Here is a 17,342-nt window from a genome sequence, read left to right on the forward strand (position 1 = left end):
GAAATGGCAGTAGAGCCTTCCCCCTTTAAATGAGCATCCGATCTCCACTTTCTCAGTTCCAGACTTTTAAAGAAGTATAAGTTGGTCAGCTGTGGATTAAAAACACAAGGGAGGAGGATGCTGTCCTTAATGACATTTCTGCTGAGGGCCCTGGGTATGGGACACATTTGTGCACATTTATTTTGAAAGTCATGGTTATTATTGTTGCCTGCTACACGCTGCTATTTCTTCAACTAAAAATTATTTATTTAAAACTGCATAAAATCTGAATAGTAAATACTAAAACAAAAAAAAAAAAGTGTCAGAAGAGGTCTAGAGGCCACAGGCTTATACAAACATACCTCCCCTCAACTTAATGAGAAAAACAATGACAAAAAAGGGAGAAAATTACATGAAAGAACCAAACTAAGAACATTATACAAAAATTACAACAAAAGATAAAAGACAACAAAAAGCACATTAGCAGTCAGTGAAAAAGAATCCAATAAAAAGCAAGAAATACAGTACAGGCCAAAAGTTTGGACACACCTTCTCATTCAATGCGTTTTCTTTATTTTCATGACTATTTACATTGTAGATTCTCACTGAAGGCATCAAAACTATGAATGAACACATGTGGAGTTATGTACTTAACAAAAAAAGGTGAAATAACTGAAAACATGTTTTATTTTCTAGTTTCTTCAAAATAGCCACCCTTTGCTCTGATTACTGCTTTGCACACTCTTGGCATTCTCTCGATGAGCTTCAAGAGGTAGTCACCTGAAATGGTTTCCACTTCACAGGTGTGCCTTATCAGGGTTGATTGGTGGAATTTCTTGCTTTATCAATGGGGTTGGGACCATCAGTTGTGTTGTGCAGAAGTCAGGTTAATACACAGCCAACAGCCCTATTGGACAACTGTTAAAATTCATATTATGGCAAGAACCAATCAGCTAACTAAAGAAAAACGAGTGGCCATCATTAAGAAATGAAGGTCAGTCAGTCCGGAAAATTGCAAAAACTTTAAATGTGTCCCCAAGTGGAGTCACAAAAACCATCAAGCACTACAACGAAACTGGCACGCATGAGGACCGACCCAGGAAAGGAAGACCAAGAGTCACCTCTGTTTCTGAGGATAAGTTCATCCGAGTCACCAGCCTCAGAAATGGCAAGTTAACAGCAGCTCAGATCAGAGACCAGATGAATGCCACGCAGAGTTCTAGCAGCAGACCCATCTCTAGAACAACTGTTAAGAGGAGACTGCGCCAATCAGGCCTTCATGGTCAAATAGCTGCTAGGAAACCACTGCTAAGGAGAGGCAACAAGCAGAAGAGATTTGTTTGGGCCAAGAAACACAAGGAATGGACATTAGACCAGTGGAAACCTGTGCTTTGGTCTGATGAGTCCAAATTTGAGATCTTTGGTTCCAACCGCCGTGTCTTTGTGAGACACAGAAAAGGTGAACGGATGGATTCCACATGCCTGGTTCCCACTGTGAAGCACGGAGGAGGAGGTGTGATGGTGTGGGGGTGTTTTGCTGGTGACACTGTTGGGGATTTATTCAAAATTGAAGGCACACTGAACCAGCATGGCTACCACAGCATCCTGCAGCGACATGCCATCCCATCCGGTTTGCGTTTAGTTGGACGATCATTTATTTTTCAACAGGACAATGACCCCAAACACACCTCCAGGCTGTGTAAGGGCTATTTGACCAAGAAGGAGAGTGATGGAGTGCTGCGGCAGATGACCTGGCCTCCACAGTCACCGGACCTGAACCCAATCCAGATGGTTTGGGGTGAGCTGGACCGCAGAGTGAAGGCAAAGGGGCCAACAAGTGCTAAACACCTCTGGGAACTCCTTCAAGACTGTTGGAAAACCATTTCAGGTGACTACCTCTTGAAGCTCATGGAGAGAATGCCAAGAGTGTGCAAAGCAGTAATCAGAGCAAAGGGTGGCTATTTTGAAGAAACTAGAATATAAAACGTTTTCAGTTATTTCACCTTTTTTTGTTAAGTACATAACTCCACGTGTTCATTCATAGTTTTGATGCCTTCAGTGAGAATCTACAATGTAAATAGTCATGAAAATAAAGAAAACGCATTGAATGAGAAGGTGTGTCCAAACTTTTGGCCTGTACTGTACATAGAACACAGGGCGACAGTATGGGATGTACTCAGGATATAAACTTAATATACAAAAAACACAGGTAATCACCTTTAATTATTACCCACCTAATCACATCAGAAGCAAATACAAAATGAAATGGAATGCAGAATCAATCAGATACTTAGGGGTAAACTTAACAAAGGATATTACAAAATTATTTGATTTGAATTATAACCCCTTAAATTCCCAGTTGAAATCCGATATTTCACGTTGGAAGGTTATCCCTTTTTTGAGCTTAAGCTCCAGGGTGGAGTCCATTAAAATGAACATTCTGCCAAGATTGCTCTATCTTTTCCAAAATCTTCCAGTGCCAATACCAACCAAACAATTCATAGAATGGGATATGATGATATCCAGGTATTTATGGCAGGGGAAAAAACCCAGGATCAGGTTTGAGACCTTACAACTGAGTAAAGAGAGGGGGGGTATGGATCTGCCCTCCTTAAGAGAATATTACTTGGCAGCACAGCTGAGGCCATTGATCTGCTTATGTACCCCAGATTATTCTGCACGTTGGAAAGAAGTTGAAAATGCCTTACTAGAAGGGATACCTATTGAAGCTACTATTGCAGATAATGAACTTTTAAATAAACAATTGAACATAAGCAACCCTTGGTTAAATATATTATTGAAAACCTGGCAGGAAATTGTAAAAACTTGTAATTTAAATGACTCAATTAAACTACTGCGATGGTGTGCTTATGACACTGACTTTATTCCAAACAGATCTGATGGCAGATTTAAAAAAATGGGCTGCTAAAGGCCTAACAAACTATTACTCATTTACTAAGGAGGGGACATTCCATAGTTTTGAATTCTTAAAGAAGAGATACAATCTTGAGCAAAAGGATTTCTATAGATATCTCCAAGTTAGAAACTATTTCAACCAGAATCTGAGACCAAATGTAGGTAAAGTAGAAACAGGAATTCTGAAAATTCTTTTGTCAGTATCAGAATCTCCGTGCACTAAGATTATCTCTAAACTATATAAAGATGTACTCCATCCCAAATCAGGAAATACGTGGTATATAAAAGAAAAGTGGGAAAAAGAAGGCAATTTGATTATAACAGAGGATGCTTGGAAAAGAATATGTCTCATACAATGGACTTCAACTTGCTCCACTAATTGGCGTGAATTCTGTTGGAAAAACGTTGCTAGGTTTTTTATTACACCTTTACAAAAGAGACATGGGGGAGGGGGTTCCAGCTGCTGGAGACAATGTGGGATGGACGACGCCAATCATTATCATGTTTTCTGGAACTGCCCATTGTTCCTTATTGGCAGGAAATCCACAAACACATTAACAATATATTTGGAGTCAATATTCCTTTTATTATGGATACAGTTTATATGGGAGATATTCAATTTGACGGATGGAGAAATAACGATAAAAAGTTGGTTCTAATTCTCCTGGCTGGAAGCAAAAAAGTTATTACGAGAAATTGGCTCAAACCCCACTTACCCACTATAGATGAATGGATAGACATTATTTATGAAATTTACATAATGGAGCGGCTGTCATATTCCCTTCAAGTCCAGAAAGATAGATTTTACAAAATTTGGAGCAAATGGACTGAGTATGTTAAACCTATAAGACCAGACTTTTCTTAAATTATTGGAAAAGGTCAGGCAAACAGTGTTGTATTGACCCAGGTAATTTTTTGTGACCTTTAACCTGAACTTTTTATTTTGTTAAATGGATGTACTGATATTCTGTTTCTGTACCTCTCCAATGTGAAGGCCTCCCGTGTTCTTGTAAATAATTCACACTTAATGTTTACATAAAGGCTCCAAAACATCTGAAAGAGCTATATGGAGATATACTCAGATGATCTGTGACTACTTATTTGATAATGTCATTGTATACATATGTTTTATGCTGATTATTTTACCTGATTATGACATTGCCACTTATAAGTGCTCTTTCTAAATAAAAAAATTTAAAAAAAAAAGAACACAGGGCAGAGAAAAAAATAATAAAAGGGGAAAAGTCAAGAAATAATTTGACAACATGAATTAAATGTAATGATAATTTCCTTTTAAAATGTTAAGATAAACAGCTCTTGACAACATGTACTTTAGTGTTCCAAATCTGTACACCATGATTTCTAAGGGAGTACTGGTCATTTTTGATTTCGTATAAAGGAAGGTGGAGCTGATTAACCTAGTATTATATGAATGAATTTGGAAATTAAATTTAAAGAAATTGCTACATGATGATGGTAGAAGAAGGTAAGAACATATATTTACATATAAACACACACATTTGATGAATATTTTTATCATATACTGAAAGAAGGTTCAGTTTCCTTAACAGTACAACGGAGGCTTCATTGAGTCCATGTCATTGGTTCGACAGCCCATTGGTTCGACATCCCATTAGTCCGACTGTCCGCGGTGCTGAACGGCTCGCGGCGGGCGTATGGTGCGCCGCAACTGGCTTGAGGTGGAGCAGGCTCACGGCTTATGTGTTTGTCACTTTCCTTTTCATTTTAACCCACACCATGATCTTTTCCTGACCCTAACCAAGTGGTTTTTGTGCCTAAACCTAACCAGACCTTAACCACAGGGCATCATGATGATTTCGGAACAATGAGTTTGATATGGTCGGAACAATGGGATGTCAAACCAATGGGCTGTCGAACCAATGGGCAGTTCCCGGCTTCATTAAGGCTGGGGAAAGTTGCTAATCTTACAAATCATTTTTGCAGTAAAACTTGGTAATTTGCTGATGATCCTCAGTGACTTCACAATTTTCTTACAAATAAAATTCACGTTTTCCAATTTAATCTTTCATCAACTAAAAGGCTTAAACGTAAGTGCTAATATCGTAGGCAACTGGACTTGCTTGCGTTTCTGGCAGGATTGTCGGGTTGCAAGGGTTCCCACCCACAGGGTGTATAGCCTGCAACTTAGTACCAGTCATTTAGAACTGAAGACGCTTCTTGGATGAGAGGCAAAACGTCTTGAAGAAACACAAGCAAGTCCAATTGCCTACGATATTAGCACTTAGGATTACCATGACCTGGATGACTGAGAATCTTCACCGACAAATAAAAGGCTTAAAGTGTGAGAAACTTCTTTTCTATCTATTGATACTCTAGCATAGTATCATACCTATCATGCCTCCTACTACTCGATCCAAATATAATGAAATTTGATTTTCTTTAACATTTAATGAGAGCTTATTGAGTCTAAACCATCTTGCAACTCTCACCATTTCCTCATCTTACTATATCTTACTATATAATGACGAAAACGTCTGTGTGTGTGTCTGTTCCACGTTTTTCTCCTCACTGACTTGGTCAATCCATGTGAAATTTGGCACAAGTGTTTGGTAAAGCCTAATGGGAGGATGCGAATGAAGCATTATTACATCAATTGGCCAAAGGGGGGCGCTATAGCAAACGACTGAAATTGCATATTAATAATTGCACATCTCATGCCCCGTATGTCGTAGAGACATGAAACTTTGCACAGAGACGCCTCTCCTCATGAGGAACAAATTTGCCTCAAGAACCCATAACTTCCAGTTATATAGATTTTCTGCCATTTTGAATTTTTTGAAAAACACTTAAAATCGATCTCTTCCTAGGAAGTTTGACCGATCTGCATGAAACTCTGTGAACATAATGTAGGGACCAATATCTAAAGTTCCCTCTTGGCAAAAGTTGGAAAACTTACTAACACTGAGCTTCTATAAGGCAATGAATATTGTGGAGGGCGTAACTCATCACATAAAGGTGTATAACATCTCAAGGGTTTCACCGATCACCACGCAACTTTGTAGCGATATGACCACACATAATCTGAGGGGACCCCTCCATTATTGACCAGATCAAACAAAATGGGGGCGCTAGAGAGCTAATTTCTTATCTAGGCCTAACCGCCATATCTATTTTTCACTAAACTTGGTAGATATGTAGAACAGTACGCCTCAACTTGACTGGAGAAATTTAACTCTAATTGGCAACTGGGTGGCGTTATAACAACAGAAAAATGCTTAAAAATGGCTAAAATGCGGCCGATCGCTGTAGCTCCCCCTGTGGCCAAATGTTTTTTTGTTTGTTTTTTTCTATTTCTAATTTTTGGTATGACTAAGTCATGGTATGGTATGCTGCTGCAACAAGGACTAGCCACACCTTTCCCATGTGAACTACCAGTGCGCCCCACTTTTAAGTCAATACAACATATAAACACTTTAACTATCTGCCTTTCCACGAGCTACCTCAACTAATAATGTACACTTTTAGCCCACTAACTATCCCACTATTGGCAATGGTACTACTGTATTTTCAATAAAGCAATCGTACTATCAAATTCACAAAAACTCTGTCTGAATACATTGCTCTTCTTAATGGGTTCAGTTGACTATTTAATCTGCAATTTCCTATGACCTGTATCCCAAACACACACCATGTGAAACTGTACGTGGGTAACTGTGCACTCAATGGGTATGGACTAGTGTAGTGGGTCTAATTCTGCGTTGTGTTATGTAGGCAAAGACACACTCCGGAATGCTCACAGGTTTTCTCATACATGCTCTCAGTGCTCTTTCTGGGAAAAGTCACGGAGCAAAGAGAGGATTATGCATGATAGCATAAACAAAAATAAATAAAACGCAAATTACATCAACTTCATACCACGCACATACCTGCATTATAGAGAAGAAACATTCACAGGGGTTCACAGGTTTTCTCATACATGCTCTCAGTGCTCATTAACACCATGAGGAAAGTCACTACATGTCTCCTGTTAACAACCAGTCTCAACAGTACACTCTAGCGTGACAAGCTACGTAGCAGCCCTGCAGCACACACAGACCGCGACAACTTCTCCTCTAATTATCAAGCTTACGCATGAAAAGAAACAACAGAACAGCTCCACAACATAACACTGTGACTACACCAGCTTTACAAGTATTTTTGAGTAACTTACATTCACTTTTACAACAAAAACCATGAAAATACGAAGAGAAGCAGAAATGCTTACACTTCTGAGAAAAGTCACGGAGTAAAGAGGAAGTAAACCGCAACGAAACGTCGTAAGTGCAGTTTTAGAAAATAAAATACTCACTATACTTCCGGTAATAATCAGAACTTTTCCCTAACATATATGTGTTTATATGTGTTTTTTAACATATATTTGTTTGTGTTTGTTTTATGAACATTTATAATAATACAGTTTTCTCCCAGCATATCAACAAGAATCCAGGAATAAAGAAAAACATGACAACAAAAACGCTACCCTTCAAAATAAAAGTTCGCGCTTCCCTGCCTTGTTCATAATATGGCGCAACAACATCACACCATATATTTATTATAGTGTGTGGGCCAGTTTGTGATGAATGCATCACTAATTATCTAGTAATATAATTCTGAAATGTGTGTTTTGGCACTTTAAGTACATTTTGATGCTGATGCTTTTCTACTCAAGTAGTTTTTGAATGCAGTATTTTTAACCGTAAGAGGACTTCTACACTGATGTACTGCTACTTGTAGAAAATCTGGGTACTTCATCCACCACTGCTCTTAAGATGTTTTTTTAGTCGGTTGTATGTTTACTTACTTCAGAAGAGATACTTTTATTTTGAATAAATGACGGACCTGAGCGGAAGTGTGATGCTGTAGCTCCTGGCAAGGGAACAACATTTATTAGCTTGCTGACAGTGTGTAGGAATCACACACTTTAGTTCTGTGGTGTCTCCCTGCTGCACACATAAGTAAGTACCTAAATCCAACAAGATTTAATTAACTGTCTCATAAACTGTCTTCAAGCAGGGTTAGACTAAGGTCGCTAATGGAGGAGAGTACCCTGCTGTCATGAGCCGTAAGCTAGCTAACTCAGGCTGTCACATTCCAAATCTTTATTCGTTTACACAGTGTCTGATATTGTTTGGGAAACAGCCAGTAGTAATGTTTCTAAGAGTGTCCCTGTCCTTTTGTATTTTCATACAAAAGTATGCCTTTGTAAATGTTTGACCAAGAAGCTAATGCTATCTTACGTCACAGGGCCAAATCAGATGGAAGGGTTTGAAATAGGAAGAGAAATATGAATGAAGCACGTAGGACAGGATTTCCATCTCAAGTTTCTCAACAGAAGTTCTGTTACATGTCATATGTATGAGTTGTGTTGGTTATGTTCACCGAATTGTTGGCAATATGCGGGCTGTTTTGCTAAAATCGCATCTGTTGCATGATTTCGTTTTGTATGGAGGTAGATTTGTATCAAAAGTATCAAAAAATATGGAGTTAGATTGGTGTCAGTATTAGGTATGTGAACACATCGAAAAATCCATGTTAATTTGTAATCTGTGAATATAAAATATCTTCTGCAAATATTAAAAAAAGATTTGACAACACACAAAACTTTTTTGCGAATATAAAAAGATCTGCAGATACACAAACAAATTCCACAAATTAGAAAAATACTCAATGTGCATAAAACACAAGTTCACACGTGTAGAATTGAGCATCACAAAAAAAGCTGGATTCACAAATATTTGTTTGAAAGTTATAAATGTTACGAATATATTCACAAATGCTTTTCATTAATTTTTAGATTAATTTAATGGATTCACGTACTTTTTTGTAATGTGTGAAATGTCAGTATTTACAGATCTGTTTTGGATTTGAAAAATAGTGTTTTGACATTATAAATTAATTTTGTATTTGTTGAAGTTTGTAGAACATCCACAAGGGCTGAATTGAGATCCATAAATGAAAATTGGATTGATTTGCAAATATCTGTTTGTACATTTTACATGTTAGGGAGATATTCACAAATGTTTTTTTAATTCATTTATTTATAAATTAAGTTAATAAATTCATAGATATGTATTTCATTTGTGGAATTTGTATATTTGCAGATCTGTTTTATATTTGCAAAATATTTTTTTTTATAGTTCTAGAAATCTGTTTTGTGTTTGTTGCAGGTATTTTATATTTACAGATTACTCACTTACACACTAATTGTTGCTCTGTTCTCACAAAACATTTTGAGACTAATCTATCTCCACACACATCATTAGTCTAACAGAAATTAGCTACACACCAGTACAGTACAGAAGTTTTGATTAGATTGAAAGTGTCCACAGAATATTGGCAATTTAAAGGGCTTGCTTGTTTAAATTGTATCTGTAAAAGTGATAATTTTTGAGAACTTAATTTCAGGGATGTAAACAGTTTTTTTCTACAAAACTGTGACTTAACTCAATAATGCAAAATTGGTCCCATGTTAAAAGATTTCTGAAACATAGCCATGCATGATCAGTTTTCAATCAGCAAGATTCAGAATCAGAATCAGAACTGTCTGATTAGAGAATATGTAAACAAGACTACAAATCTGAACAGACATTCACTTCCATCTTTTGTTACACTGACAGTTTTGATAATAGGTGCCATGAACACATTTAGGTTGGACTTGGCACAAAAAATACAGAGGTTCAATAGCCAGTACTAGTCATTATCAGTCCTTTCACAAACACATTCAGTATTAGTAGGTATTTCATATTCAATCAGTCAATTAAAATTTATTTATAGAGCACATTTAAAAACAATAGCAGTTGACCAAAGTGCTTTACAGTCAGACTTAAGACACAACAAGAAAAAAGACACTGCAACAAAGACAACGTGTTACAGAGGAATGCAGCTATCACACCGAGTTAAAAGCCAAGGAATAAAAATGTGTTTTAAGTCGTGATTTAAAAACAGGTAACAAGGGGGCCAGCCTAATATGCAGCGGTAGCGCGTTCCAAAGTTTAGGGGCTGCTACTGCAAAAGCACAGTCTCCCCTGTGCTTCAGCCTTGATCGTGGGACCTCCAGAAGCAACTGGTCAGCAGACCTGAGTGACCTTGAGGGGACATGTAGCTGTAAGAGGTCAGAGAGATAGGGTGGCGCTAGCCCGTTTAGAGATTTGTAGGTAAACAATAAAATTTTAAAATCAATTCTAAAATGAATAGGAAGCCAGTCGAGTGAGGCCAATATGGGGGTGATATGCTCACGCTTGCGTGCTCCTGTTAACAGACGAGCTGCAGCATTCTGGACGAGCTGCATGAGATAGAGGCCTGGCTAATACCAACATAAAGGCCATTACAGTAGTCAAGCCGAGATGAAATAAAAGCATGTATAACCTTTTCCAAATCTCTAAAAGATAAGAAGGACTTGACTTTAGATAAAAGCCTCAGCTGTAAGAAGCTGGATTTGACAACCGAATTTACCTGTTTATCAAATTCAAAATCATTGTCAAATACCACACCCACATTTTTTGCAGTAGCCCAAGTCGATATGTGATACATCACGGGCACCACTGGGTCCAAATAGCAAAAGTTCAGTTTTGGCTTCATTGAAGCTTAAAAAATTCAGGGCCATCCAGGATTTAACATCCTGCAGGCAGTTCAGTAGTGGTTTTAGTGAATTAAAACTTTTTCTGGTTCAAGGGCAAGTAAATTTGAGTGTCATCAGCATAACAATGGAATGACATGCCATACTACCTAAAAATAGATCCTAAGGGATCTAATATTGTCATATTAGACATTAGAAGTTGTCAAAGTGAAGCACTGATGCTGGCAGTTCTGGCTGTGTTACATCACACTGTAATGTCAGTATCACACACTGACTTTGCACTTTGAAGCAGACCTTTATCCTTCTCTTTAACTAAGCAGCCAGGTATGTGGACATTCAGGATGTGAAGGCCCGCTTAAGTGCTCTCGTTATCAGTTCACCTCTCACACAGATAATGTCTCTCAAAAAATTACTTAACTACTTGTAGTAGAAACTGATTCTGAATTCTTATATTCAGCTTTTTTTTTTAGTTTTTAACACTGAGTTGGACATTTCCATTTTTTTAAAGATTGTTTAAATTTTCACCAGATTGCCAAAGGGATTTAGTTATGTAAGGTTTGTAAAACATGGGCCAAGGGTTCACTAACCCTCAGGCTAATCCATTTCCACACTGAACACAGCAAGACTTCAGACTTGGCCTTGGAATTAACCCCTTTTAAGCTTTGTAAAGATGCATTACATACTTATCTAATACAGTATGCATGTGTAGTTAGCATGTTTGAGAGACAGAAGAAATAGAAGCCTAATAAGATGTTTCATTTCATCCCTGCTTCTCTGTTATTCATTGACAAGTGTTAAAAACAGGTTTATATTTCTGTTTCAGATTAATACTGACACACAGAGGAGGATGTCTGTGACTGTGAGGAATCCTTTTCAACATATAGTTGAGCCTCTGGACCCTGCAGACCCAATGCAGCAATTTTACAATCTTTCCAAACTTGGAGATCCCAGATATGGTAACATCGGTTCTTTACTGTATATGAATACCCTCTTGTCAGGGTATTTGGACAGTGACTAGTAGTCATTGTATCTCAGAGAGGTTCACTGTCCATCTGTTCCTCAGACCGTCTGCCGTTCTCTGTGCGCGTCCTGCTGGAGTCTGCTGTCAGGAACTGTGATGAGTTTCTGGTGAAGAGCTCAGATGTGGAAAGCATCCTTAACTGGAAGCAGACCCAAACTCAAACTGTGGAGGTGCCTTTCAGACCAGCTCGTGTCATCCTGCAGGACTTCACGTAAGTGGACACTGTTCATTTGCATCAGAATGTTACTGAGTTCCTCCGTTAGGTTTTAAGCAACAGATGGAACAATTGACAAAGTACTGTTGTGTTGAACGCAGGGCTTGACGCTTAGCATTTTCCCAAGTAGCACGTGTGCTCCTAAGTTGAAAAATCTAGTAGCATACAAATAATTTTAGGGGCACGATGAAAAGTTACCAAATAATGTGTTTTTCTTTAATCAAGTGATATGAGGTCAACGAGGAGGCATTTATAAGCAAAACAATTCAATTCATAGCTTTTTAAGTTTTAGTTATATTCTCTAAAGAGTGCAGAGAGAATAATACTGTAACAACTCATGTATTGTCAGTTATTTATTGGTGCAAATGTGCACAGTGCAACTGATACAGTATCAAAACAGCAAGTAAAATTCTCCAAAAAGTGCAGAGAATAATACTGTAACAAGTACTGACAACAGACTTAAGCTTATTTGGCCTGTCTTATAACAGAACATTCATACAACAGGCAGGGTTCACAGAATGTGCTTGAATTTTAAAGCTGAGGGGAGGGGGTCAATGTCCTTGAATTTCATATGAAATTAACCAATTAGTTACAACCCAAGTAGTTCTAAATGCAAAATCAAAGTCTGCTCAGTCTCTTTAAACACAAAGGATATCGTCCCAGCAGCTTTTGTAATCTGGTCGTCTGGCCCGTTTGGAGGTCAGCCAGCGGTCCACTGTCCTGGAAAAACCATAATTAAAACAGACACTGAATTCTCTCAATAAAAAATGCTATCATATTTACAGCTTTACAATGTTACACTAAATTGATAAAATAATTTGTGCTAAAAAGAGAAACAACTTTCTTACCAAGGGCATGTGAATGTTCCAGTGTCTGTTGGCCAACCAGAATGTTAGTTGGCTTGCCATTCTCCAATAGCCGCACATAGACGATTTCACATTCAATGTTTGAGATATCACTGTCTCCATCGATCAAAACGGCCAGGTACTGTGCTGCTCTCAGCTTCACTGGAAGGCTTTCTTTCATCGTGTCTGCAATCTGTCCTATCATTTCTGCACACCTTTTGTCATTGTCATAGGTTGGATTGATGTCCACTCCGTTTTTCTTGTGTAGGACCATCAGTGGATGAAACTTCACAAAGGGCAGCTCTTCTTTAGCAATATGATATGCGATATTAAATTTGATCTTGAGCTGTCTTCTTTTATCCTCTTCAGAGAGCACGACCTGTCTCCTCACAGCCGCCTGCAAGGGTTTTTGTTGTGCCGCTATGAATGCATCTCTGCACGCGGTATGCCTATGCGATTTACTGTGTTTCACTAAATTATCTCGTTTGAAGTTCGCGTTGCCTGTGACAAAAACGGACTTTCCAGCTGCTTGCTGCTGCGTTTTGCAGTACTTACAATACATTAATTGGTTTTCATAAAGGAGCCACGGGAATGTTTTCTGCCAGTCAGCATTAAACCTGTACTTTTTACAGCTGGGAATGGTAGCGTTATCACCTGCTCCTCTGGTTTCTTCAGTCACGTTAGCTTCTTCATCTAACTCTAATTCTTCCTCTTCCTCGTCCTCGTCCTCGTCCACCATTTCGGCCTCGGTGCCTGGGTCCACAGCTTCTGGCTCTGTCGCCCTTTTAAAATAATCGCTAATGCGCTTCATAGTTTTTACGTTTTGTTTTCATTTGTTTGGCTTCGCCTCGTTACCATAGATACTCCCTCTGCCTTTAACCGCCTTCCGCAGCACGTCAGCAAGCACGCTCACTACGTGTAAATCACGTATTTTTTTTTCAGCTGAGGCTGCATTCAAGCGCACAACCGGCCACAACCTCCAAACGTCAGCAACACATCATTAAACATTTATTGAACGGTAAAATTCGGTAGTCGCACACGTGCTACTAATTGCATTTCACAATTCGCACTGAACTATTTTTTACTAGCATTTGCGACAAGGTGCTCGCACTGTTGAGCCCTGGTTGAACGATATTTTTTAACCCATATAACTTATTTTCAGATAACTCTATCAGTTAAACACATATGGATCACAGTCACAGGCAGTGCCACTCATTCTGTGATATTAGTAGTACAGGCTGTGTTCTGAATCGCATACTTTTTGTTCATTTGTTCATTTCACCACCGTAAGCTGTCTCAGATGTCATTTCCCTGAGTTTGATAGTACATCCAACGGGCCTCACAACCACACAAGTCGGTTATAATGACAAATTGCTGTAAGGGTCAGACCCTGGTGAGGACGACGAGCATGCAGTCAGCATGCTAATGGCACGCTCCCTTCAAACTTGTGACATCTGTGTCATTGTGTTGTGTGATCAGACTGCACATTTTATAATGGACTTTTATTGTGACCATCCCAAGGCACACGTCTGTAGTAATAATGCTGTTTAAATCAGCATCCTGACATGCCACACCTGGTGGATGAATTATCTTGGAAAAGGAGAAGTGCTCACTAGCACAGATTTGAACAAATTTGAGACTAAAATTTGAGAAAAATACATCTACTGAGTGCATAATCACTATTACTTAAACCTATGAAAATGGGAGCAAAAACTAAAGTATTGCATTTCAGTTTTTGTTCAGTATTAATTATCCTGAGGTAAGTGATGATTAATAAAGTGTGAATGGGTATTCTTGTGAGCGTACATGTTTCTCAACTCTTGCAGTGGTGTCCCTGCTGTGGTGGACTTTGCTGCCATGCGTGATGCGGTGATGAAACTCCGTGGTGACCCAGAGAAGATTAATCCTGTGTGTCCTGCTGACCTCGTCATTGATCACTCCATCCAAGTGGACTTTAACAGGAAGTAAGACCAGGTTCTTTCCACCATGGCGCCATTACCTCATGTATTACTTTTCATCTTGATACAGTGGCATGCAAAAGTTTGGGCACCTTGTTGATGTGAATAGTTAAGTAAGTAGAAGATGAGCTGATCTTCAACAGGCATAAGGATGAAGATGACACAATTCTTCAATATTTAAAGCAAGGTTACTTTTTAATTTGAATCTTTTACAGTTTCAAAATAACAAAAAAGGCCAGAAGCAAAAGTTTTGGCACCCTGCATGGTCAGTACTTAGTAGCGCCCCCTTTGGCAAGTATTACAGCTTCCGAATACTTTTTGTAACCAGCTTAGCTTGAAAGAGTCTTTCAGTTCTTGTTTAGAGGATTTTCACCCATTCCTTCTGCAAAAGGCTTCTAGCTCTGTGAGATTCTTGGGCCATCTTGCATGCACTGTTCTTTTGAGGTCTATCCACAGATTTTTATTGATGTTTAGCTCAGTGGGCCTGTGAGGGCCATGGCAAAACCCTCAGCTTGCTCATCTTGATGTAGTCCATGGCGGATTTCGAGGTGTGTTTGGGATCATTGTCCTGTTGTAGAAGCCATCCACTCTTCATCTTCAGCTTTTTACAGATGGTGTGATGTTTGCTTCCCGAATTTGCTGGGATTTAACTGAATCCATGCTTCCCTCTACCTGAGAAATGTTCCCCGTGCCACTGGCTACAACACAAGCCCAAAGCACGATCGATCCACCCTTGTGTTTAACAGTTGGACAGGTGTTCTTTTGATAAAAAACTGAACCCTTTTTTCTTCAAACATATCTTTGCTCATTGCGTCCAAAAATTTCTATTTTAGCTTCATCAGTCCACAGGACTTGTTTCCAAAAAGCATCAGGCTTGTACAGATTGTTCCTTTACAAACTTCTGATCCTGAACTTTGTGGTGAGGACACTGGAAAGGTTTTCTTCTGATGACTCTTCTACGCAGGTCATATTTGTACAGGTGTCACTACACAGTAGAACAGTGCACCACCACTCCAGAGTCCGATAAATTGTCCTGCAGGTCTTTTGCAGTCAAACAACGATTTAATTTGCCTTTCTAACAAACTGAGGAAACAGCTACCTACAAACACTTTGCTATCTTCTTATAGCCTTCTCCTGCTTTGTGGGATTCAGTTATTTTAGTTTTCAGAGTGCTAGGCAGCTGTTTAGAGGAGCCCATGGCTGTTGATTTTTGGTACAAGGTTTCAGGAGTCAGAATATTTATAAAGCTTTGAAATTTGCATCATCTGGCTTTTCCTAACGATGATTGTGAACAAGCCAGAGCCCTAACAAGCTAATTATGGTCTCTGAGAGACCATATGAGCTGAGAGCTCATATGTATTGGAGGCCCAAATCTTTTCATAGTGCTCCTTTCCTTTTTTAACTGTAAAATTGTACAAAACAAAAATAACACACTGATCTTGCTTAAAATGTTCAAAAGCATGTTTCATCTTTAACTTCATACCTTTTGGAGATCAATTCATCTTCTACTCACTTAACTGTTCACAGTAAACAAAATTTTGCCCAAGGGTACCCAAACTTTTGGATGCCACCGTACATTTTGATCCTTTCCTCAGCTTGCTGAGACTCTTAACAACTGTGTGATACTAGTATCTTTCTCTACAACGTATACACACTGGCTCTTTTTCTTATAGGTCTGACAGCCTTCAGAAAAACCAGGATTTGGAGTTTGACCGCAACAGAGAGAGATTTCAGTTCTTAAAGGTATGACATTTGAACAAACTCAATGTCTGATGCTTGGGTTACTACAAAGAGTCTCTTTCTTTTTTTTTTTAATGTTAAGTTGGAGCAAGTCTTACAGCACATTATAATTGCAAAGTTTTCTTTTTTTTCTCTTTTTTTTAAAAAAAAACAAAGTAATATAGCAATTAAAAGTAAAATATTTGTTGTATGACTATTCATATATGCAGAGATGGTATTAGTGTTATAATAGATAAAAAATAACTTAACATTTATACTTATTTTTATTTATACTTTATAGTACTTAAAATTTCAACTCTTGAGAACACCTGCATTGTAAACAACATTAGGCAGGAAGAATTAAACAAATATTGATTTTTTTCATTTACACGGGAATTATAAAAACCTTGGGGTGTTTCCACCGAAATTACCTAGGGAAAAAACTTTCCCTCAACCCCAAACTTTCCCTGAAAAAAGTATCTAGTAGGGGGTTAGGACTTGTCAGATTCCCCAGAATTCTTGAGGGGCGGGGCTGTTTGCTGAAGAATGCTAATTAGTGGAACACACACTTGCAGTGTTCCACACTTCCTGGCACAGGCAGCCGCTGCAAACTTTATTTAATTTCTACAAGCTTTACTTCGTTTGTGTTTTGATTAAGGATGGGTACGAAACATGGTACTAAATTAGCCCCGGGACTAAATTATCAAAGACCGTAGTATTGAGAAGCGCTGGCGGTATCGGTTCTTTTATCGGTACTTTTACACATTTTGATTTAATTCATTATCATCCTGCAGTCTCTCCTCTGCACTCTGTGCTGGCGCTGAACTGCTCCACATACACAAATATTCACATGCACATGCCTACACGACAAGGTAACCTGTGAACAGCTGAGCGGCTGCAGTGGAAACAAAGTGAAGATAACTCGAAAATTACTCGAGTTGATGGCAGCTACACTCGTAACTGTAAGTGACATTAAACCTTAGTGAGTAAGAAGCCAATACTTTATCAATACATGTGTTCAGCAAGCATAAACATGTTGACATGTAGACAGCAATATTCAGTATGCTCCCTCCACAGTCTCTCCTCCACCAAC

At 38.6% G+C, this 17,342-nt stretch overlaps 1 protein-coding gene across 2 annotated transcripts in view; it reads left to right on the plus strand.

Annotated features, from left to right (window-relative positions):
• Positions 1-7,174: 7,174 nt before the first annotated feature.
• aco1 (aconitase 1, soluble) overlaps positions 7,175-17,342 on the plus strand; it is a 37,883-nt gene continuing 27,715 nt past the window's right edge. Inside the window, exons 1-5 of one of the 2 annotated variants that reach the window (XM_078164831.1) lie at positions 7,175-7,193; positions 11,316-11,448; positions 11,556-11,724; positions 14,399-14,536; positions 16,204-16,273. In XM_078164831.1, the coding sequence (XP_078020957.1) occupies positions 11,340-11,448; positions 11,556-11,724; positions 14,399-14,536; positions 16,204-16,273 (486 nt within the window). In that variant the 5' untranslated portion in view covers positions 7,175-7,193; positions 11,316-11,339. Of the gene's footprint in view, positions 7,194-7,747; positions 7,872-11,315; positions 11,449-11,555; positions 11,725-14,398; positions 14,537-16,203; positions 16,274-17,342 lie in introns of those variants that run through there. The other variant, XM_033609771.2, reaches the window with a different exon arrangement.

Source organism: Epinephelus lanceolatus, chromosome 22 (assembly GCF_041903045.1).
Source record: "Epinephelus lanceolatus isolate andai-2023 chromosome 22, ASM4190304v1, whole genome shotgun sequence".
NCBI lineage: Eukaryota > Metazoa > Chordata > Actinopteri > Perciformes > Serranidae > Epinephelus > Epinephelus lanceolatus.